Consider the following 24,967-nt stretch of genomic DNA (forward strand, 5'->3'; position numbering starts at 1 on the left):
AGACTCATTAAGTATTTAAGAAATTGGTGCTGAATTAATTGCCCAGGGGTACTCAGCTGAGTGAGAATCAGGACTAATATTCAAGCTTCCTGACACCTAGGCCAATACCTTGTCTAACACATCACCTATTTTCCTACATTTAATAGAAAATATAGTAGTCTAATTGTATATAGTGTTAATTAAATCAATTTCAACACATGTCAATCACAACGGACTATCGGTAACTTTATGACTATCTTATTAATTAAACTATCTGATAACAAAAAAGTTGAACCTTTCAGAGTTTCCGGTTTCATAGGTCATGACAGTATTTCTACTGTGAAATAAAAAATCACCTCAAATGAAACTTTACCCATCAAAATGCCAGAGAATGTGAAAAACAGATACAAAAAGCAGCAAAATGTTAATTGCATATCACTTTGTCTATTTTACTTTAAAATACTCATAACCAGTAAACCATTCTATTTTTAGGGAGATACATGCTTTTTGAAGGGAGAGTAACTATGATAACTACTTATCTTTAACATTTAAAAGAGTCTTAAATGGCAAGTATGTGTGTGTATTTGTAAATAAATGGCCACAATGTAAGGTCAGAGAGTGAGTGGTCTGATGGTGGCACAGAGGCCAGCAATGGGAGTTAAATAAATTATAATTAGTTCAGACAATGGATTCTCACGTGACCATTAAAATAATACTTATAACTTGGATAACACAGGAAAAAGCTGAGGATACAATGTTTAAGCAAGAAAAAAAAGCAGTGTTAAAAAAAGTGTATCTAACCCCATACACAAAAGTAAACTCCAAATGGATCAAAGACCTGAATGTAAGTCATGAAACCATAAAACTCTTAGAAAAAACATAGGCAAAAATCTCATGGACATAAACATGAGTGACTTCTTCATGAACATATCTCCCCGGCAAGGGAAACAAAGGCAAAAATGAACAAGTGGGACTATATCAAGCTGAAAAGCTTCTGTACAGCAAAGGACACCACCAATAGAACAAAAAGGCATCCTACAGTATGGGAGAATATATTCATAAATGACATATCCAATAAGGGTTGACATCCAAAATATAGAAAGAGCTCACACGCCTCAACAAACAAAAAAAGCAAATAATCCAATTAAAAAATGGGCAGAGGAGCTAAAGTGACACTTCTCTAAAGAAGAAATTCAGATGGCCAACAGGCACATGAAAAGATGCTCCACATCGCTAATCATCAGAGAAATGCAAATGAAAACCACAATGAGATATCACCTCACACCAGTAAGGATGGCCAACGTCCAAAACACAAACAACAACAAATGTTGGTGAGGCTGTGGAGAAAGGGGACCCTCCTACACTGCTGGTGGGAATGTAAATTAGTTCAACCATTGTGGAAAGCAGTATGGAGGTTCCTCAGAATGCTCAAAATAGACATACCATTTGACCCAGGAATTCCACTTCTAGGAATTTACCCTAAGAATGCAGCACTCCAGTTTGAAAAAGACAGATGCACCCCTATGTTTATCGCTGCATTATTTACAATAGCCAAGATATGGAAGCAACCTAAGTGTCCATCAGTAGATGAATGGATAAAGAAGATGTGGTACATATACACAATGGAATATTACTCAGCCATAAGAAAAAAACAGATCCTACCATTCGCAACTACATGGATGGAGCTAGAGGGTATTATGCTCAGTGAAATAAGCCAGGCAGAGAAAGACAAGTACCAAATGATTTCACTCATCTGTGGAGTATAACAACACAGAAAAAAACTGAAGGAACAAAACAGCAGCAGAAGCACAGAACCCAAGAATGGACTAACAGTTACCAAAGGGAAAGGGACTGCGGAGGATGGGTGGGAAGGGAGGGATAAGGGTGGGGAAAAAGAAAGGGGGCCTTATGATTAGCATGTATAGTGTGTGGGGGTCACGGGGAGGGCTGCGCAACACAGAGAAGACAAGCAGTGATTTTACAGCATCTTACTACGCTGATGGACAGTGACTGTGAAGGGGTATGTGGGGGGGACTTGGTGAAGGGGAGAGCCTAGTAAACATAATGTTCTTCATGTAATTATAGATTAATGATACCAAAAAAAAAGTGTATCTAAAGCATGGTCTCTACCATGTAGATACTCCTGGTTTATAACCTTCTTGTTGAGGTAGCCTGTATCACTGACCCCTATCTATAATCCTCTTCTTGGATATCTGGCCCCTCCTGGTCTTTGGAGAAGGCAGCACTATAAATCCAGAGACAACTCAACAACTCCCACCCCCAACCTAGGCTGGACAGCTTCTCTCTCCTGATAATTTGAAATGACACAATGAGTATGTTTGACGAACTTTTTACAGAGGAGCATCTGGATGGAAAGGTCAGGTAGTGCTGGGGCCAGAGGCGTTGCCATGGCAAGCCAAAGCCCCAGTGGGCTGGGGAAGCCATAAATATGCACTGCATGCCCATCTGCAGAAAGAAGTGATGAGCATGGAGATGTTCAGAAACAAAGCATGCAGGAAAAGAAAAAAACCTCCCAGTCCAATGCATGGTCATATTTTGAGTTCTATACTAGATGTCCATGGGACCACCTTTTATGTTCTTAGGACAAATCCCTCTTAAACTAGTGTGGAAAAGTTAATAGAAATGTATGGCTTGACCTTGAAATATATGTTCTACCTCAGCCAGCAATGAACTCTGGGAGACCACCAAATGAGATGAGAATGAGAGAAGATATGCCTCCAGTTACGGAGTTCAGATGAGAAGCATGAACATATGTTTTAAAAACACTGGACTTAGGTTTCTGGACAAAACCTATTTCCATAAAAAGATAGGACATTATGTATTATTGACTCAAAATCATACCCAGGTGCTTCCAATAGAGAGTAATTATATCTATTATTTCAAAAACCAACCTCATGCTTATAAAAAGTTAATTTCACTGAATTTGAGTCATGCTGAGCATGAAGACTTTACTTCTGGCTTTGGTAGCAGCAAACTTGTAAGGTAACAGACAATTACAATTAGTTCAGACAATGGATCCTCACGTGACCATTAAAACAATACTTATAACTTGGACAACACAGGGATAACCAGTGTTATCCCTGTGTTGTCCAAGTTATAAGCATTCTGGGGTAAACAGAATCCTCATTTTACACAAATTGGGGATGTCAACACGGATTAGTTTCTTAAATATGACCATAGCTGTTTGTATCCACATGATTTCCGTCAGTGACCATACACACGATTTCCATCAGTAACCATACATACAGACCCTTCAATTGAGAGAAAGCCTAAGAACTTCAACTTTCAGGGAAAAAACTGTCTGTCTGCCTGACAACTTTTGTGAAAATGCCAAGATTCAGTTACATGAAGCATTCTTCCTTGACTCTGAGGTGATCCTGTGAGAGGGTGCAGAGCAATACAGGCTTCCAAATTCAAGGCAAAAGCCTGGGTGCTTTGCCCAAGATTCCATGTTTACCTAAGAATGCACTGAACAAGCTCTCTTCATAGCAGCAGTGTGGACTCTAGAAGGAGAAATTTCTATTTACAAGTTTCCACTTTAAAGAAAGTAGTATATCATCAACAAATTCTGATCCCTTTGGGAGTCTGGAACTCAAGGCAAGTAGTGCAAATCTGACTATTTATTACATGGTTTTTGCTATAAAATTATCATTGCTGTAAAGAACATATTTGTAAACTCCCCGAGTGCCACAGGAACAAACCATAAAACCAACAATAATCTAACTCAGAGGGAGCCTAGGATAGGGAGGTGGGCAGTTTTATGGAAGATGTTATATGAAACCCTTCCTGCAAAAAGAACTTCAAATATTAAATGACAAAACGCATAGAATCACCAACCCCTACAGAAGAGGGAGCACCAGGCAGAGCCACCCCTGGGAAGGTGAGGCGGGAGCTGGGCCAGCAGGGCAGGAGCTGGGTCAGGACCGGCGCTCGCTCTTTGAGCGGCCAGGAGGAAAGGGGCGAAACATGAGGTCTAAGGCAGGCTCATCTGGCTGCGAGGGCGCGCAGAGCGAAGCGCAGGAACCGACCGTGGCTGCAGCGCATGCATTCTGTCAACAGGCGAGACCTGGCATCGTGTTGGTCCCTGCTCCCTTCTACAGAGCCATACTTCCATAGACTTTGTTATATTAGAAAACTGCCTTTTCCCCCCAACAGAACTCTTGTCTTTTCTCTTTGCCTGATCCATTTCTGGGTAAGGACCTCTTCCCTTACCAGACCTGGCCTCCACTGTGCCCTCACCTGTCTGACAATGCTCTGGATCAGTTTGTCCATGGTGAACGCAATGTAGGCATGAATAGTGAACATCTCTCTCAGCGAATCTTCATACTGCGACGAGTCTATGTTGCCATCCAGCAGGCTACGCACCATGTCCAGGAAAGCTGGGTAATAATCTTCTACATCAACATCCACTGTGGGAGAGATGGGATAGGTGAGGTCTTACCCTGCTAAGAAAAGATCAGGAGAGGGGGCAGGGCAACTCCCATAGCTGGCTTCAAGAGCGTTTGAAAGAATAAACCCTGGGTATTCAAAACATACCTACTCAATCTGCCACAGACGGAGATGAAATGTGACAGGTGGCCACCATCACCAGCGCTATCAGAGGACAGTGACTCCGCAGCTGCAATTCTAGCACTCTGACCAAGCATGCCAGAAAAACACTTATTTACAGTACGGCTAGGCTCTGCACAATAGGAGAGCAAAATATTTCAGGGAAGAAGTTTCTTCAGAAAAGCTGTTGGCTCCCCTACTGAGAGGAACCTGCGCTCTCAGCCTGCAAAGAGCATTGCTTACATGAGTCACTTTCTCATAATGCTATTTCAGTGAAGCATAAAGCACAGATGAGAAAAGCCAGACAGAGCTATACTCTAGCACCGAGCAACCTCCTGGGAACAGAAAAATAGGAGCACAAATTAAACCCCCTATGAATAATAAAGTAATCTGCGTTTGTCAAAGTCCTTTTGTTTAAAAATGGATTCCCAACACTGTACTTCATAAACTGCACTGAATTATTTGTGCTTGCTGCAAATGAATCACTTCACCTGCCAGCCAGAATCCTATCGGCAGTTACAGAGACGTCTGGCAACAAGCAGAGCATACAAGGAACAGGGAAAGGACTCTGCCTTTAGCTTACTAAACTAAGACACAAAGCCCAAAACAGGTCAATCTGATCTCTAGTGATGGCGATCAAGACAGTGGCACAAGTGGGGCTTTTAAGAGTACTGGCTATGCTGTTTTTCGATCCAGGTGCCTGTTACACAGGTGTGTTCACTGAGTTTACATCTTGGATTTGTATACTTTTCTGTGTATATGATGCACATCAATGAAAGTTCACTAAAATGAAAAAAATTACAAAAAGAGCTCTGTCATTGACATTTGGTTACCTCTTTGTAAAGTCTGTACAGGGAAAAAAAGGCTAATATAAGCCCATCTTTGTTTATCTAAAGTATGACAGACTCATTACAACAAGCAAAACAGGGCAATTACTGTTTAAAAGAAGCAAACAAGTTGAGTTTCCTCACAGGATATCCCAGCTTGCTCAGACCCATAGCAGAGGCTCGGACTGTACTAGTGCAATGAAACGTGCTTTTATACCAGAATAAAGCTGAGTGCAAACCACAGACTTGCCATGATCAGCGTGAGGCTTGGCAACATCACTCAAGACCAAACTATGTAAGCCTCAAACCAGTCTGAGTCAGTGGTAAAGCCAGGATCAGGCCATTTTCTCTCTTATTTCTATCCACGCAGATGGAATCACAACAATGAGGTCCAAAAGTTGTATCTCAAGCTAGGATTAATCCAGATAAAGGCTTTTAGAATGAATTCCCAAAGTCATCAGCTCTTCAACAAGTAGAGGGGGTGAGGGCCACACATGGGCTTCTTCTATCAGCAACAGTTAAAAAAAAAAAGATAATTCACTACACAGATTGGCTGTTTCCTCAAGAGCACAGAAGAAAGCCTTCATGAAAAAGCTTCTGGCTCACAGCTCAAGCACCTAACTTATGAACTCAGCAGTACCTAGAAGCAGGCAGCACAGATTACCTGACACCATGGCGGCTTCCTTAACCCTCATTTCCTTTTGCCGAGTTCTCTATATATTCATTCCTGTTCCGCCTACTCTGCCGTCTCACACCATCTTTTGCAATCCAACCTCCTTTCCATAAACTACTCTTCATTATTAGGAATGAGCCATGAACCCCACTGGTTAAAGAGGAGTCCTGCCCAAACATATCTGAGGAAATCTGCATCTGTTTTAGGCATGAACAACTAGGAACTTATGTTCTGTCATGAAGTGGAATCAACTGTGACATTTTAGACCCTCTCTGTCCTTTGAAACACTTTGTGATAACCTAGAGATCTGCCAGGTGGGATGGCAGCTGACACCAAGTTGACACCAGTGTCTACACCAGGCACTCAGTACAGGCACCAAGTACCCATGGTCTAAGTACTACAGAGGGTGCTTTGCATATTTTTTCCAGTTCCCCCAACAACCCCACAAGGTAACAGGTAATGCCTGCATTTTACAGGTAAACAGGTTCAGGGAGTTCAAGGTCACACAAACTGTAGAGCTAGGATTTGAACCCTGGTCAGGCTCTAAGTCCTGCCTGTGTTCTCTGCATAAAATAAAGGCAGTCCTGAGTCTTACTAGGCCCTGAAATCCCCAACCCCTCCCTTCCTCTGTAAGCCAAGTCTAATAAGCACTCACTTGGTTCTTTGAGACGGAGCTGGATGGCAGGGCTGTCGCTCTTGTCGCGTTTTATGCCCAGCACCTCTCGCTCCCACTCTCTCTCTCGGTTTTCTTCTTCAATTTGCCGTTCGGCCTGGGAACAAATCCGCAGCAGCCTTAGGCAGAGAATCTGATGCAATCGCATAAAGATATACCAGTTGTTATTGACATAGAAGAGGTTGTATACTTCATCCATCCCTCTGAACTTCTGAGCTGCTGTGTTGCTGAACAGAAGCTTGGACTTAGGGGGACTGCCCCCGACACCATTGTGCTTCTTAGCGGCCCCTGTGGCTTCATCCACATCCATCTCTTCTTCCTCCTCTTCCTCTACATCCGAGAGGTCACCTCTCTGAGCAAAGAGCAGATCCGGAATGAAATGGTGCACGATCTGCTTGATTTTATACTTGTCCTCCTTCTGGATGCCTGTCTGCCTCTTCACATGGTGGATGATCAGAGCAGCGGCATCTTCTAGGATCTGCTTGTCTTCATAGGCAAGTGAGAGATGGGGGCCGACAGGCACACCCGCGTTTTCTTCCGTAGCCTGCTCTTGTCTCTAACAGGAGAGAGATGCAAAGCGTTACATGACGCACCGACAGCCACAGATGGCCGTGTGACACTACACCAGCAGCACATTCTGTCACTGCCACGGTGGTTACGATTTCCCGATCCCAGACCTCCAGAAACAAAAGCGTAATGTGGGAAATGTGGCTTGATACCAAAATATTGGTACCTTCTAGACTCTGAAGACTTAGAGGGGACAACTGTGACCGCCTTTTAAAATTCTGGATTAGTATTTATGAAGGATAAAAGAGAAGCTCTACGATTTACTTAGAAGTATTTCTGGGGCAGGCGGGAGAGTGGATCATGATAGGTATATAATGAAACTGGCAAAATAGGGATTATTTAAGTTTACGTAAGAGCTCATTCTGCTCTTCCCTTTCATGTATATTTGACATTTTCATAATTTTATTTTAAAAAGTTTTTTAAAAATTCAAGGTCACACCCCTAGGAATTCTCAGTCACACTGTATTTACATTTCTTCTGTCCCTTAAAACTGCGAGCGCAAAGGAAGCAGGATTATCTTCTTATTCGTGTCTGAATCGTAGCTCCCAGTTCTACATGACCCGGTGCGCACGTTGAATAAACATGGATCAGGGCGTCTGAGCCTCATTAGGTAGTTTAGCTGTGGGAACCTGAGATGGGCTATACAGACACAAGGTACCGTTTGAGGGAAACAGATGGGAAGACAAGTGGGAGAGGGAGGCAGAGGGCGTAAACTGAGACCGGGACGGGAAATCAGAAAACCCGTAAAATGGTTAAGGCCTGAGGGGGAGCTTTGGATTTAAGGTGGTAGAGTGAGAGTAAAAGTCTAAGACAGTTATGAAGCAAGGATCAACAAGTTTTGGAGGGTCTCACTTTCATATAACAAAGGTAATCTCCAGAAATCGACGCTATGTCAAACATAAAGACTAAAGTCCCCTCCGAGATTTAGAAACCACCAGCTCACCTCATCATAGATACTCTCAATCTCATTGAGTAAGCTCTTAGACCTCAGAACCTTCGTATCGTTCTGTTTAAAGTTGATGCCCTGGTGGTCCAGAGACTTCAAGTAATATTTCTCATTTTGCTCTCTCCACACCTTGTTAAAGCCTCTTTGAGCTTCTCGCCATTCTTCCTCTTTCATCTTTAACCTGGTAGGGTATCGAGAGGCGGATGGAAACGGTAAGACGTGGGAATTCAGTTGTGGAATTTAGAAGGCAGGGAGTCAAACTCCGTGGATTGGAATCCTGGCTCCGCCATAACTAGCCAGAAACGAATGTTTTTATCAGTAAAATAGAGATACCATTACCTACTCTCATAAAGATTTAGAAGCAAGAAGTATGTCAAGCTTACTTTATTTAAAAAAAATCAAAAGATACAATAGGTCTATCAAAATTACCGACAGACTTGGAACAAATGTTATTCCAACTAGTCTTGACCTCTGTTACATGAGGATATTACTCATTCAGGATTTAATCTAAGGAAGTAAGCTGTCCCAAAATACCACCTCAAATAGGTATATTCACAGAATACCCCAGAGGAAAGGGTTTTCTTCCTTGGCCCATTAAAACAAAGTCAAAAAGTCTCTCTGCTACAGACTTCTAAGAATGTTCACTATGCTGATGTAAATGCCAGTGTCCAAGAGCAGAGAATCTCCACACTAATGCTCCTTTGGACACAGGGGGGAAGTTCTGATGACAACAACTGATCCTAACACTCCAGAAGAAGAGAGGAGAGTGAAATAAAGACCGGCACTAAAACTGAAGAATATTCCACATCTCAAAGCCAAAAGTTAAATGCTGCAGGCACATTAAAAGCTATGGCCTGTGTAAGACCTTAAGGGGAAGACTGAGGAGGAACAAAAAAATCTGGGCATTTGTGCCCCGAGCAGCAGACAAGAATTACTTTTCCTCAGGCGATACTGAGTGCGGGCCGGCCTTAGGCGGGTACAACAGCGCCTCAGGTGGAAGGCTTGTTAGGAAAAAGTAAGACATTCTTGGTAAAAACAGCAAGCTAAGTCTTTTTAAAGAATACCAATTTTACAAGTCAAAGAGCGATTTCTCTTATTAAAAAAACAAAGATGTTCACGGTTAGTACAGAGAGGCAAGAATGTGGGTGGTTGTTTTCTAGTCTGTTCTTTTCTCTATTTTAAAATGCCCCTCAAACAGAGCATTCCATGATGGACTTTCAAGGTTTGTGACCTACGATCGGTTACACAGAACCCCATCAAGAAGCTCCACCACCCCACCCTGCCCCCGATTTCCTCGAACCAGGGCTGAGGAGAAATGGAGGTCTCCTGGGGTAAGTCAGGCCAACTTGACAGCTTATTTAACGGGAGGACACTGGGACTCAGGAAGCCCAAGAGAGCACAAAGGCACATCCATTCAGGTACCTTTTAAGGACAATTGGGACAGCAATGGAGGGGCTCTTCCTCAGACCATCAATGATGTCAGCCGCTTTATCAGCATATATCCTCTGGAGTGCTTTTCGATGGATGACTTCCGACGTGCCCCCAAGGGTGTTGTCCAGGCGAAATTTGGCTTGTTCCTCAGCAGACAAGCGGGAAAGCTTCTTCTGAATCGCTTCTAGAACCCGGATTGTTGCCAGATTGGTCTCTAAAACTACATCAAGCTGAAGAAAAAGACAAAGTGTGTCAGGACCCAAACCAATGCTGAAAAGTGGTCAGGAGTTTAAGGTAGGAAGTCAAACTCCCTGGATTTGAATCCTGGCTCTGCCATACTAGCCACATAAAACTCTTTCCTTATCATTAACATAGAAATAACACCATCTACTCTCTAAGGTTGTTTTCTAGATCAAATAATACAACTCACGTAAAGGGTTATGCACAATCAACATTCAACATATGGTGGCTAAGTGGTAGTTACTACCTTTTACCACGACCACCGCACTTTGCTTGGAACTACTGACTCCAGACTAGAGGGATTTATCAATGCACACGTAGGATGACCAAGAAATAGATCTGTTTTTAACAGCCACTGAAATTTGGGGGTTATCTGTATTGCAGGATTACTAATCTACCCTAAGTATAAAGGAACTTCTTCAGACGAGCCCGCCGCACCCAATCCCTAGCGGGCGCGCACACACACTTCTTTCTCCTTCACTCCTAACATCACAAATGGAAAATGTGGGTGTTGCCTCTCATTTGCAGGCATACCCGGTTGAGAGTAATAAAAAACTGTCCAAAAATGATGCCAAGCTCTGCTTTCTAACTCATCATCTAGCCTTACTAAACACAGGGAACATAGAAATGCTTTCCTCAGCCTGATAAAACTTTCCATGGAGGTTAACATCTGTCATGATTTAATTTTCGCAAATGGTTGAAATTCCTCAAACACCAGGGCAGAGATGGCCAACTACCTGCCAATGGCCAAGCAACATGTGGCTCTTCATTCAAAACATGCCAGAAACAGCTGAACCAAGTGTGAAGGGGGATAACTGGGAGAGCTAAATCCGTATGGATTTAAAATAAAAGAGCGAGGTTATCTCCCATCCACATAAATAAGCAGGGCCAGTTAGTTTTATATGATGAATACATTCAATAGGATACACATAATTTTACCTCTTTAAATACATTTAACATTCCCTTTTTGCTGATGATATCAGCAAAACAGACATTTTTACCCACTGGAGATTCTGAGCCCACTTTTATAACTCTCTACCATCTCATTTAACTCCAACTCCTCTCTTCCCAACTACTTTAAAATAAAATCCCTAATTTAACTTTCTTTCAAAAGGAGTCAAATCAGCATCAGAAATATAAGCAAAGAATTCCACTTCTCACAGGAAAGCTAGTTTGCTAACCATGTCAAGACACCTACTAAGAACAATAATACACACTTAAAATAATTTAAAACAACTTAATGAAAGCCCAGAAGGCCTTAAGATATGGATTGTGTAACACATGTAAAGCACAATAACCTTTAAAATGTTTATAAAATGCTGGTTATTTTCCAACCAATAGATAAATTGTTCTAAGGGTTAAAGTGGCCTAGGTAAGTACATTTGTCATAAAAATATCACTAATATATCTGACAAACTCATAAAGCATGGTAAATACAACAACCAGGATTTACCACAGCAGAGTGTGAGCCTCTGGCTCTCCAGTCCAAGAGCCAAGCCTCACAGATAGCTTTTCTCTCATCAGTTAGTATCTCCCACTTCCTCCAACTTGAAATGATAGAGGAGCCTATACCTCAAAGCGTTCATCTTCGCAACGATAGATATGTTCTTCATACTGAGTTTTCTTGGAACTAACAAAGGTGGAGTCCTCAGACCAGGAAGGGAAGGAAACCCAGGTATCATTTAAAACCTTTGGGTAAAAGAAGAGAAATCGAGACAAAAGTGTAATAAAACTTTCTGGTGATAAAGCATTCTCAATAAAAACACCCAAAACTCTAGGGGAGGGAAGAAAAAGCTAACATTACAAGTTTCAACTTTAGCAACTTTATAAAACATATTAATAAGGAAAAGGTCCTTAATGAAAGTGTAAAACATTTTCTTCTGAAGATACGAAGGGTCTTATTTCCTCATTCATATAAGTTCTTGACCCCTGGTACTACCCATTTCTGGAGGGAGCTGAAGATGCAGAGCTGACTCTTTCTTGGGGAGGCCGTACCTCTTTACAGAGAGGAGTCCGTCCTGTGCACTTGGGCTGCTGGTAACTTTTTGGTAGTGCTCGATAGCTGGAGCCCAACCGTTTACAAGAGGCATAATCTATCTCCATGGCAATGCCTTCTGTGGCTCGTTCCTTTGGAAAGGTTTCCAGATGTACAGACTCCTTATAGCCCAGGAAGTTTTTAAACCAATTAAACAATTCAGGGAATTTCCTGGAAAATCAAACAAAAACATGAGCAATTAGAAACATGATGCCGTTATCCTGAGGTATCTCTGCCACTACTTGTTGGGTCAGAACTCCGCTACCAGGGATAAGTCCCAGTGACGAGTAAGATTCTCTGCTAGAGAAGCACTGCTGCTGAGCGCCCGGCTTCCCCTCTCTTGTAGAGCGCTCCAGGGTCAACTACGGCGGTGACGGAAGAGCTGTACTGAGACCAGGTGACGACCAGCCTTTCTTCTCATCAAGAATATTGTTTCTATGTTCAGATAATTCTTAGGTTGTCAAATAGCCAAGATTCTAGAACCCTGAAAGAGACTGGTCCCTATAAACATCAACAATGGTTGCGGATCAAGAGACCACTAGTTTTGGCCAACGCCTTCTCTGACCATTTTTTCAATCTTTAAACGTTAACTGGAAGACTTGCCAGAGGAATCTTTTGACACTGCCATTTTATGAGTCAAGTGACCCACAATCAAATTAATTTTGCTTATGTATTTCCAACAAACTAAGTTTTATTTCACCTCCCCATCATGCATCAGGAATAAGCCTCTCGTTTCACTTACCCCAGGAAAGGAGAGACTAACTGCACAAGCTCAGCCCGAGAGATCACCTCCTGGTTAAAGATGACAAGACAGCGCAGGAAATTTTCATAGGCCTCTGCACTTCGCAGAGCCTTCCGGACCTTATGGAGACATCCAGAAGAAAAACAGTTACAGAGGCGATCGAGAGATACTGGACTGCTTTCAAAAGATTGAAGAAATTAGAGCTGTTATTTGATAACACTAAGAAATCAGGGTTTTTAGATGCGATAATGAATGCTTGAGAAAAGGTGTCATTTTAAGAGACCTTTTAGTAGAATACCTATGGATGAAATAATAGAGTATCTGGGATTTGTCTCCAAATAATCTGGGGTGGGTCAGAGCACCTATGAAACAAGTAAACTGTCTAGGAGTTGGGTACTGAAGCTGAAGCTAGACGATAGGTAAATGAGGAGTCATTTTACTATTTAATTTCACATGGTTAATATATTTCCATAATAAAAAAATTTTAAATGAGACCCTGGAATTAAGTAAGATACTTACTTTCTCATATGCCTAATTCTCTGGACCACATCAGAACTACCCAAGCTTTTGTTACCTCTCCTGACAGATGCTTACAACAGAGTCTTTATCAATATTGCTTTTAACTCTGGTAATCTTGAATAATGATCTTTTTAAATAAGACACTTCCATCCTCTGACTTGATCCTTTTCCTTCTTCCATTTATAAAGCCAAAGATGAAAGAGCACTGTACTTTTCTGTACTATACACTATATATATTTTTTCATTTTTATTAGCTTTTGAACATACAAAAAAGTAGAGAGAATAGTCTAATGAACCCAACATACTCACCCAGCCTCAACAATCAACATATAAGTACATTTTGTATCATCTCTACCCATTCCCCTCCCCGACCACTGATTTTTAAAACAAATTCCAGGCATTTTGTCTACTCCAAAAATAACAAAAAATTAACCTATTCAACTCCTCTTCTCTTCCCCCCCATGCTTTCCTTGCCACTGGTTAGTTGTGACCCGGACTTCCACATCTGCCTTAAATGCACGAGTGCCCAGGCAGCCCAGAGAAATGGTTCAAGTCAGAGCCAAGGACTCCTGACTGTTTTGCAGGACGGTTCACAGGCACAGCAGGGTAGAGAGAGATAAGAGGCACCAAACATGGAGATGCTAAAGCATTTTGCAAAACAAAGAGGTGCCAGACAGGGAGCGTATCACCACCAGGTCAGTCCAGGATGGCTCCTACTAGTGAGAACTTTGACAGCTAGCTGCTGCTGTGATGATGGAAAGTGCCTGCTCTTCATCAAGTGGACTCCAAGGGGAAGACAGACACAAGAGGAGTCAAACTAAGACACAACACAACGCTGTTCACATCAGTAATCTCAACTCTGGCTGCTTATTAGGATTACCTGGGGAGCTTTGAAAGGAAGCAATTAAATCACAACTCTCATGGATCCTATCCACAATACCACAAGTAAGTACCACAAGCAATTAGAAGAGTACAAGTCAACTTACGTCCTCAACAACTGGTGCACTGACATTCCCTATTGATACAGACCTGGATATCTGCAACGGCAAGCTTCAAGAGTAATAGCATGCGTATTTTAAAGCTGTCTTCCACCATGGAAAAGGTTTTTTACTGCAAACTACTTTACAGAACCAAAGCAAACCAGACTGCCATTTCTCAGCTTTTCTTTCTTAACAGTTCTAGTAAACTGAAAGGACCTGCAACTTGGAGACTATGTTAAAAACTTGGTCCTAAACAGCTTAAAGCCTATAAAACAAAATCGTCCTATAGAAGGGGTGATTTTCCTTTGCCATTAATAGCCCATATTAAATTTAATTCATTCATTACTCACCTTATCAAAAAATAATGATTCCGTTCCTACACCATGCTTACTGGCATCTGCCATAGAAGAATCCTTTAGGCTAAGCAGTTTGGGTTTCTTCTACAAAAAAATAAAAATATTGACACGTAAGATTCAAGGAGTGGACTTCTCTGAGTTTTATCTTCATCTGTGTTCACTGTTTCCGTCACTGACCACTGCTGATCAGTAATTTGCAACAAATGAAAGAATTCAAGTCATCAACTTGCTTTACAAGTTACAAGGGAATTTCTACCAGTCTTCTCTATTTGAGTTTGCCTGTTAGTTTTTCTCCCCAGAGGCTCAGAGACCATCCTACTCCCTAAATATACTCTCTCTACAAATGGCCACAGCATTACTGTGATATTAGAATATCCTTACTTTTTCCATGGGCCAAAAGTCACTTTATTTGGAACCTAATGTCATTACTGTATCTTAGCTATTGAGGCAGAAGAGGCTGTTTATAAAAAGAGATGGAGGACCTTGCCTGGAATGGATAGAAATCAATCTTTAACCTTTATAGTTAAATTTAAAAATTAATGAAAAAAATCTTACTTTCCTAACAGAAGGAATAACTATCTCATCAGCAATATCCACTCAGCCTAAGTGAACACTGCTCTAACAAAGGGAACGAACAGGCTGAGGCGTAACTGTCAAGCAGGAATTCACTTTCAGAAAGCCACCTCTCAACTGCCTGTGAGCGCACGAACTTTGGAAGAGGCGACCCACTTACCTTTGCCGCCTCGGAGAACACTCTCTTAGGGGCCATAGCCTCTGCTTACACAGCTATGGAGAAAGCAGGAAGGGAATTCAAACCCCCCAGTAGAGCATTTCCACCTGTGGGTGATCAAGTGTTGGCGGAGACCAATTCCAGTAGAGCAGAGGTGCTGACCTGATTCTTGCTACCCATGTAACACTCTTCACTGAAGTGCATATAAAATATTACTATGTTCAACTTGCTTTCAAAAGGAGAAACCATTACAAACACCAAAAAATAGTCCTTCAAATGTCAGCTACACCTAGTATGTCAGTCCTTTTTATTTATTTGCTTGTTCACGAGTCACCTCTCACACTCGAAATTCCACCAGCTTTTGTTATTCGTAATTCTGCAGACACATTTATCCCTTCTGGGCTATACACTGTTTTAGAATTCACTGCTGTAATGTTCAGCACGTACACCTGGCCTGCTCCCTGGTACACCTGCAGTACATTAAAGGGAGTAAGCTGAGCTTTCTGCAGGCAGACCATCAGTGTTTACTATATCAAGAGGCATCATGATATATCATGATAGGGCAATAACAGGTCTTAACAAGTAAGACCTCCTTCTGCTCCAGCCCAAAGGTCCTGCCTGGGAAATTAAGATGACACAGATGAGATTTGGCAACCCAACAAAAAACCTTGGGCAGGACAGGCCTCTAGACGAAAGAGATCTCACAAAGCATATGCACTTCACTCACAGGAGGACCTCAGAGACCACTGACTTATTTCTGAAACAGTTACCAAGCTTAATAAATCTTCTTTCCTACTAGCACTAGACAGAGTTAAGGCATCAAGTCAGAAGGCAAAAATCAGTTAAGTCTAAGAAATCCTGGGCAACAAACAAAACTAAAGATGGCAGGTAACAGTAAAGAGAGAACAATAGACAAAGCCAGTAAGAAATTTACAAAACACAGCAATTTGCACAATTGGTGGTTTTATAACATTTTATAAAGCCAGAGAAGCAGCTTTGCATTGAGTTTCTGTGACATATACCAACTCACTCCAAATATCCAGGACCCAACTGTCAACACCTAGGATAAGACACATGACCAGCCGTAGAGTACTCGTCCGCCAGCAGTGCTCCTGAAAGCGAAATGAGCGGCAGCTGCCCTTTCTCACCTTCACTGGAGGGGTAGCTCCTGCTCCCGAGTGCCTGCGGATCTGACAGCCATTCTGGCTGGGCCTCTGCGGCTTGTTGTTTAGTTGGGGCTTCTTCACAGTGCCTCCATGGTCATTTCTCACGGAATCAACCTTCTCAGCAGTTGTTTTGCTTAAAAGCTAATTAAGACATGTGAAAGAGATTCATGTTCTTATCAAAGCTAGCATTTAGGAAAGTCCCCTTCTGATTTCAGCTTCCTACCTTATCTAAGATAGTAATTCTAAATAGTGTGTTCTTCTAAATAAAACTTACCACAGAGCTGTTAGCATCTGGAAGGAACTGTCCAAACTCTGACAACAAATCTTCCTGATTTTTAAAAAGACGAGCCACCTGGGCGTACACCTCCTGCTCAGTCAGTGCTGGAGTGTAGTTCCCTCCAGCTTCCTTGGCGTTTCGCTGCTCTTTCTGATAGGAAATTGCAAAGGGGAAGAGATCATGTTAGAGGGCACACTTTCTAGGCAGTCTGATAGGCGCTCTGTAGGTAACCTCCTTGGACTACACTTAAGATGAAAGCCTATGTTTTTTGCACCACTTCTGACTGTAAGCTTTTAAGTTGAGAAAAGAATGGAAGATGGTGGCTGACAATTCCTTTTAAAAATAGGGCAATAAATGTGAATCCTCAAGGAACCACTACTAAAAGATAAAACACAAAACCCAGAGAAATTTCTCCTTCTTCCCCTGCAGAATATTGTGTATACTACACAAATCATCCTCAAAACTTCCCAGATAAACAAGCATTCATTTCACAGGGGACTAACTTCACAATTCCTGACTGACTGGTACCAGGAAATTAAAGTCAGGCAAATCTTTATAAAGGCACACCACAGTTCCTAACTGGTTAATTTCCACTAAGAATTAATGGATAAAATAATGATTACTTAGGTTCTTCTTGGACTAGATACCCTCAAAGAGTAACCTGGTTAAAACAGGTTGAAAGGGCAACCCTCTTACCTGATATGTGTGCAAAATCTCCAGGAACGCTTTGTAGATGTCTGGTTGGCCCTGGAACCTGTTCTTGATCTTATTAACATAGTTGATAGCATGATTAAACTCCACAGGCTGATTGTTCTGCAAGGATGGGGCTGTTCCCAATGAGATTGTCACTGGTGTATGAGGCTGGACAGGTGGAGAACGTGGGGATGCATATGGTGGGAGTGGGGGAGTCTGCTGGCTGGCTGGTGTATGTGCTTGTAGTTGGGAAGGCTAAAAAGGAAAAAATATTTTTCTCAGAAACACAGATGGTTTGACATAGGAAAGAAAGTTCAAATTAAAGTAACAAGGTGTCTGATCAACATGTATACTTTATTCACTCTGGCCAGGCCACTTTAGCTGAACTCAAATCACACTAGGCAGAGGTGGGCAGTGTACAGGGTTCCCACATTCTAATATAAAGATTTCAGTCTCAAATTTTCTACATACAACCTTACAAGTGGCTACATCTCCAATTATAAGGAAGAATTTTTTACTTGCAATTATTTTTAAGCTCATTAGCTCAACAGGTACAAATAGTATAGAAAAAAATTCATTCCACATAGTTCTTTAATGTCAAAAAAGACAATCTGATTGTTGCAATACTTCCACATAAAAGTCTTCTAAACCAGCTGTCCAAGAGAACTCTGTGAGATGACGGAAAATATTTTTTTATTGTTAAGATTAATTTATTTTATTCCTTTATTCAACAAAGATATTCAGTGCCTACTAATTACTATTTGAAGCCAGTAGTTTTTTTTTAAATTAAGGTATCATTGATACACAATCTTATAAAGGTTTCACATGAGCAACATTGTGGTTTCAACATTCACCCATATTATCAAGTCTCCCCTGAACCCCACTGCAATCACTGTCCATCAGTGTAGTAAGATGCTATAGTCATTACTTATCTTCTCTGTGCTATACTGCCTTGACAGAAATGCTCTTTATTTGCAGAGTCCTGAATGATAGCCACTACTGAGAACTTGAAATGTAGCTTTCAGTACAACTGAAAAAAACTGCATTTATTTTCATTTGTTTTTAAATATAGCCATGTGACTAGTGGCCACTGCGTAAGACAGTGCAGTTCTATACAAAGGACGTATCATCATCATTGACAGGATTTTCTGCTGTGCCGGGTATGACCTAATTAATCTGCTAAATGGAGTAACTTGTAAAATGATGACGATGTGGGTGGTAGCATAATCTGATCATAAGATGACCATTTTTGCCTGAAGTACTACTACATAAACAAAACTGACATCTTTCGGGATGCTTACTGGTTTAATAAGGCAGAAATAGAGGGCAAGAGTCCTTGTAGGTTGTTGATGTGTTGATTTAAACAGGTATCTAAATAAGTAATATGTAAATGTGAATTTTAGAGGGATGTGACTACTGTATCACCTGTGATGAAATCACCGCAACTTGTTTCTCTCTCTAAGACTCACATAAAAGAGAAATGTCAAAGGTGTGCACTTTCTAGAGATTCATTTCACACGATACAAAGTTTTCCAAGTGCTCACCTTGCTGACTTTGGCAGGTGGGGGCTGAGGAGCTGGCTGGGCAGGAGCTGGGGTTGACTGGGCTGAAGGCTGGGAAGGATGTTGGGGTGGTGGCTGAGGCTGGGGCTGGATGCCATGGGTGGGGATCTGATGAACCTGGCCAGGAGTTGTCACATTCACCATGTCATTCGTTTGCACCTCAATCTTGTAGCCAGGGGGCAAGAAGGTATTGAAGCCCATGATCAGGTCAGGGTGGCCTTTGAACAGTTGGGAAACGCGGCTAATCACTCCTGGAGTGTCAATGCTGATAAAAAAATGAAAATTAAAGTGGCAGGCCTTGACAAACAGGCTGATTAAGAAAAAAAATATTCACATACTGCTAGAAAATTATTTAAACAGATAAATACATTAAAAATAAACCAGCTTATTATAAAATTAATGACATGCAAAGAACTGCAAAATTCCTAAGCTATTTAATTCCACATTCAAAGAGACTTGGTCACAATTTGGTACATAATATACTTTCATGATTAACAGTCCTATCAAGCAGATACTCAGTTTATCTAAAGCTGTGATTCCCATGCAAGGCCCAACCTTTGATATACCAGTTTAAATCATTACCTATCTACATTGTTCAGATGAATTACTCTTATAACAGTGAACCATGCCAAAATTATTAGTTTATCTTAAATCAATTCAAAGAGCAAGCAATCATTACCAGTTTACTTTCCTGAGATAAAACACTAAGAAAAATTTTAGTTAAGAAAAATTTACCAGTAGTGAGAAAAGGTTTAGGACTTACAACTTTGATCAATAAAGCAATATATAAAATAAAAGCAAAAAATTAAACCCCCAAAAGAGGGCATCCTTTATCTTTCAGATGAGAATAAGCTATATCCTCCCTTCAAAATCAACATTCCAAGCACAAACTTGAGTACAATCATGTAAATCTTTTTTTACCTCTGAGATTTAAATTCCTTCATTATGTCAAGGAAATCATTGTAGACCTGAGGCTGACTACCAAATTGCAGCTTCACCTGGTCAAGATAGGACAGCGCATCCTCCACCTGAGGCAGGGATAAATCTCAAGGTTATAAAAAGAAAATAAGCCAATAATTATTTTTTTTAAGTATGCCTAAATAAAATGTAGTAAATGAAAAAGAAATATGTAGTAAATATACATGAAAAGTATTAAAAATTAAAATGGATGCCAATAATAAAACTCAAGCTTAAAATAAAAATCAACTCTTAAAATTTATAGCCTTGCCTTGGATAATTTTGGGGAATGAAGACTAATCACATTAATGAATTATTTACTTATTGCTCATTTATTCATTTCCCAAATACCTACTAAGCTACAACATGCCACACCAGGCCCAACATGAGGTCCTAAGGGGCCAGTGACAAGTGAGCCGCTCCCTGCTCTATAGAAGTTCGCTCACATGTAGTTGGGCATCATAACACAGTGGGTTAAGTGTATCGCCACTGAACACCCAGAGAGCACAAAGGAAGGCACCCCCCCGCATACACACACTAAAAAACTCCCATGAGGACGTAAAGGAAGGCGTCACCAGGAAGTGATATCTGAACTGAGACCTAAGGATGAGTACAAGTCAGCAAAAGTGAAGACCCACGAAGAAAGCCAAAGGAAGTACATGGGCAAATCCCAGACTGGACACCATCTGGGACATGTGGAGATCTGAGAACAGTTTAGGTTCGAGGATCTGCGGTGAAGAAAAGGGATGGTGGTAGTGAGAGTGACAACGATGACACTGGAGAGGAAGCAGGAACTAGATCCTGAAAGGCTTTGTAAATTTTGTTAAAAGGCAATTTAGATTTTAACATCTGCATTTTAGTATAGTCAGTGTGGCTATGTGTTGGGAACAAATTGGTGCCAAGGCAGGAGAGACTGAAAAGAAGTAGGAAAACCTGTTAATGCTATAAGGCCGACTTACATGTGAACAACAGTGGCTTGGATCACAGTACTGACCAGAGGAATATTGAGAACTGAATAGATTCCAAAGCTTTTTAGAAGGTAGAAGTGACAGGGTTTAGGGACTGACTGGATGTGGACGATATGGGAGAGAAAAAGCATTCACAAGAGTGCAAATTATTTGGGCATTCACAAAGAGGAATAAGTTTGAAAGGCTAGAAAGTTGTGAGTCTGATTTAGGACAACTTAATTTTTAGTCACTCAGAACATATCCAAGAGAATTACCTATGAGGTATTTCCTATACACTCTGGGATTATTTTAAATATTATAAAATATCAAGTTAAGTAAAGTTTCAGCAATAAAACATCTGATTTATAAGCCCTACTCTTGTGATATATTATGAAACAGAACATTTATGTTCAAAATGATGTATCAATAGTTGCCCAAATTTCCATTATGGCAATGGTTAATCAGAGAATTTCAGTGTTGCTAGAGCACAGATTGTATATTTGATCAATACCCACACCACACATCTGATGCTTAGTTTTTCTGTACTTCACAAATAACGTGACAATTTTAGTTGAATTCAATGGACTACTTTTTTTTCAGAGTTTTAATCATTTCTTTACTTAATTTGGAGGGAATAGAGGGCAAGATTAGCAGTTCTGGCACATCCATATTTTAGAAAGCCCTGTATGGATGTGTCTTCTCTTGTGATTGTAGGAGTACTTATCTCCCTGTGCTCTGTTTTGGAGCTTTTGTGCTGTTAACCCTTGTATCCCTTGCCTCAGGGAGCTCCCACCTCCCTCACCCAAGGGATGAGCCTGGGTACACTCACTCTCTGCCCCTCATGCTTTCCGCAATTTCCTGGGAGTCTTCCTTCCAACAGCCCTTCTCTAGCCTTCCTTGAGCAGTAAGGGCCCTCTTTGTCCTATCTGAATACCCCTCGTCCATTCAGGTGCCAACATCACCCAGAGTATCCCTCTAGCACAGCTTTTATCACATGATTGCAGGTCATGTACTACCCCTTTCCCCAGCTAGGTAATAAACGACTTCCGAACCACAGTCTTGCCTGATTTTATTTTGTAGGTGAGTGCCTGGAACATAGGAAATAAAAAACTTTGCCTAAGGAATGAACACAAGAAACTGGTTGAAGTTTTCTGTAATGCACTGTCATAGATTACTCAGAAGAATTCAATGGACTATTTAACTCATATTCACAACTTTCCACGCTGAAATGATTCACTAATGATGGAACAAAACTCTTTATGTCTGCAGAAGGAACAAAGACTTTGGAAGATGTTTAAGAATAGCATCCACAATCATATAACAAGGGAAGAGTTATAAAAAATAAACAAAACAATGTTAAATAAAAAATAAACACAATATGGTATAATTACTACAGAGAAAGAAAAAGAGCAGAAACCAAAGTAAAGAAATTATGTCATGTGTGTATGTTAGGAATAGAAAGGTATAGATCATAGTGAACCACTGTTTAAAAATTACTTATAAAATAATACTACACTTAAAAAAACCCAGCATGACACCCACATTATAAATGTGATACCTACATGTTATAGAATAGTGAGGAAATTCTCTCATTACCTAACATATAGTTCAGCGCTTTATAAAAGCATGTATACAGTTCTAGGAACCACAACTCAGGAAAAAAAACCCAGCTTTGAACTAGTTAATTAGAAGCTACAGATTTAAGGAGGCACTTGGGGAGACCCCTTCGACTCTCCTGATGCATTTTCCTGGCTCACTTCAACAGGCATTTATTACTTGGGTACCCAACCTCCCAAAGTTCACGATCCTGTAGGGGAGACAAGTACAAACAGTAAAGAGAATTTGCTAAATATGTGCCAAATAGCTATACTGCTGGCATTCAACAACTAAACCACAGCAAACATGCCTCAAGTTATTCAAATCCTCCTTGTCGTCAATCTGCCAAAGACAAAAAAGAAAAGTACAGATAATGCTGATATGTGAAATGACCTAAGCGTTCTCACCGAACATTTCCTTATTACAGAATGTAAGTGCTTTACTGAAGTTGATTCAAATGCTTGTAAAACTAAGACTGATCCAAAAACGGCAGGCAATGTGGGAAAGCTGAATGAAATTACAAGGAGGCACAAGAAAGCATTTTACCTCTCCTCATTAGACAGGAGACCCAACAAGTTACTGTGTTCAGGAATCACATTCAAGAGCTTGTAACTAAAAGAAAAGAGCAAGAAGTCCTGACTCTGCTACATGGCTCACGCTATGGCCCCAGCTCCAAAGCCTCTGCTCGCTTCCTTGATAGTTTCCATAGAACAAAAAAGAACCATCTATATACTTATATCCAACTGGGAAAAGTAAGCAAAATAGGTGCTGTTTGCTTAGATAGGGTTGGCTGAAAAAGGCTACAGAAAAAATATATTTTTGTTAGTTTAATAGCAAGTGTATAAGCTCTTTTGCAACATTAAGGTATTAACTGCTGAATATGGTAATACGGAATTAAATCACACCAAACCAGCTTTTGAAAACACATTTTTAGGACTTGGTGAAGTGTAAGGTCCATAGCAATAACACGCTTTGGTACAGACATCACTCTACAAGCAGAGAATAAAAATATTTTAAGGAAAACAATATAGCTTACATAAATTTTCCCAAAGAGCCGAATCAAGTTTCAGGCCCAAATAATCTGTACTCTTCCATATAGTCAACTCAAAATCTTACAGCTAATTTAGACAATGTAAATTTTACAAAGTCCCTCTACATAGCTTACCTTTAGTATGCTTTGTATTTATGGAGCATTTGATTTCCTTAGGCCAATATTAACCAAGTACCTGAAAACCCAAATCAGTCAGGGCAGGAGTCCGGGAGAATCAGATTAAGAATCAAGGAAAACAGAAAGCTAAAATATTGCCTACACAGGGATGTGTCCTGTAAGGGTATGTGGTTCATTCCTACCTGCAAGCTACTTGATATAATTGGGCTGATCTAACCAAATGAAGATTCAACATCTTACCTCTTTGTAGTTCTTTTACATTTCTATACTCAATTAAAAATTTTAGGTAATATAAAATTAGAAAAATTGAAATCTGGACACTTGCTGTAACCATCACACATTTTGAGAAAATAACTCACGTAAGCAGAAAAGAGAAGGTTAGATGGGAGTACAAGCTTCAGTGCTCCATAGATGCCTCGTGAATTTCAAAGCATTCAAAACCTACAGCACATACTCAGCAGAACAGATAAAAACACTGACACTTCATTCATAATTACAGTCTTTCCCAAACTTTCTTATAAAGGTTTCCTAGAAAGGAGTATGTGTTTTACAAAGTATGGACTTGAAGATGCCAGCCAGTTCAGCTATTCATAAACAGGAATAAAAGGATTAAACTCTCTGATAACCTGGGGCCCATTTTATTGTACAGGACTGTAGCCAACCATGTAGATGCTCAATAAAACCTTATACAATGATAACAACTATGAGTTCTAAAGGAGACATCCAAAAACTGAACTTTATTTCGTATGAATAATCCCTCAATCCTGATATGTTAGAGTACCAGTCATTCATACATTCCAACATTTCTTGACTGTATTCACTGGATCAGGCACTGGTGTTAATATGGGAAATCTAAGTTAGGTTTCAAAACAAAAACCAAGTAAAACTTGTGATTCAACCCCTGGTCTAGTGCATTAAAAACTGTAACACCTCTTAATAGGTTGAAACCAATGTTGCCTGCTAAGGAATTTTCTGATGGAAGACAAATAGATGAATACAACCTTGAGCCTCTGAAACTGCTGCTGTCCCTGCACTGGTGCAACTGGCGGGGCTGGATGAGCATGACTCTGGACCACCTGGCCTCCATGGGGCTGCACAGCCGTTGGGTGATGATGGCTACTATGAACCGCTGCTATGGTGGGCCCGTGACTGCCAGAGCTCTGTGGCACAGCTGAAACCTGGGGTGGACAAAATACAGACAAGCAACTTCAAGGCTTGTGCATTCTTTCCTAAGTGTACCTTAAGAACATGCATACAATGCATATCTTTGCATATACAAAGATACAGTCCTTTCTTGACTTACAACGGGATTACATCTGGATAGACATTATAAA

General features: G+C 40.7%; 1 protein-coding gene across 6 annotated transcripts in view; it reads right to left on the reverse strand.

Annotated features, from left to right (window-relative positions):
* Positions 1–24,967, reverse strand: part of SIN3A (SIN3 transcription regulator family member A) — a 64,542-nt gene that overhangs the window by 13,869 nt on the left and 25,706 nt on the right. For all 6 annotated transcript variants that reach the window (XM_017653232.3, XM_017653229.3, XM_017653231.3 and 3 more), the window contains 14 exons: positions 24,635–24,811; positions 19,887–19,993; positions 18,948–19,230; positions 17,407–17,658; positions 16,708–16,860; positions 16,416–16,574; positions 14,532–14,621; positions 12,683–12,801; positions 11,901–12,111; positions 11,478–11,594; positions 9,657–9,895; positions 8,232–8,415; positions 6,704–7,277; positions 4,240–4,409 (listed from right to left, as the gene is read on the reverse strand). In XM_017653232.3, coding sequence (XP_017508721.2) covers positions 4,240–4,409; positions 6,704–7,277; positions 8,232–8,415; positions 9,657–9,895; positions 11,478–11,594; positions 11,901–12,111; positions 12,683–12,801; positions 14,532–14,621; positions 16,416–16,574; positions 16,708–16,860; positions 17,407–17,658; positions 18,948–19,230; positions 19,887–19,993; positions 24,635–24,811 — 2,835 coding nt within the window. The remainder of the gene's footprint in view (positions 1–4,239; positions 4,410–6,703; positions 7,278–8,231; positions 8,416–9,656; positions 9,896–11,477; positions 11,595–11,900; positions 12,112–12,682; positions 12,802–14,531; positions 14,622–16,415; positions 16,575–16,707; positions 16,861–17,406; positions 17,659–18,947; positions 19,231–19,886; positions 19,994–24,634; positions 24,812–24,967) is intronic.

The sequence above is a fragment of the Manis javanica genome, chromosome 8 (genome assembly GCF_040802235.1).
Source record: "Manis javanica isolate MJ-LG chromosome 8, MJ_LKY, whole genome shotgun sequence".
Classification (NCBI taxonomy): domain Eukaryota; kingdom Metazoa; phylum Chordata; class Mammalia; order Pholidota; family Manidae; genus Manis; species Manis javanica.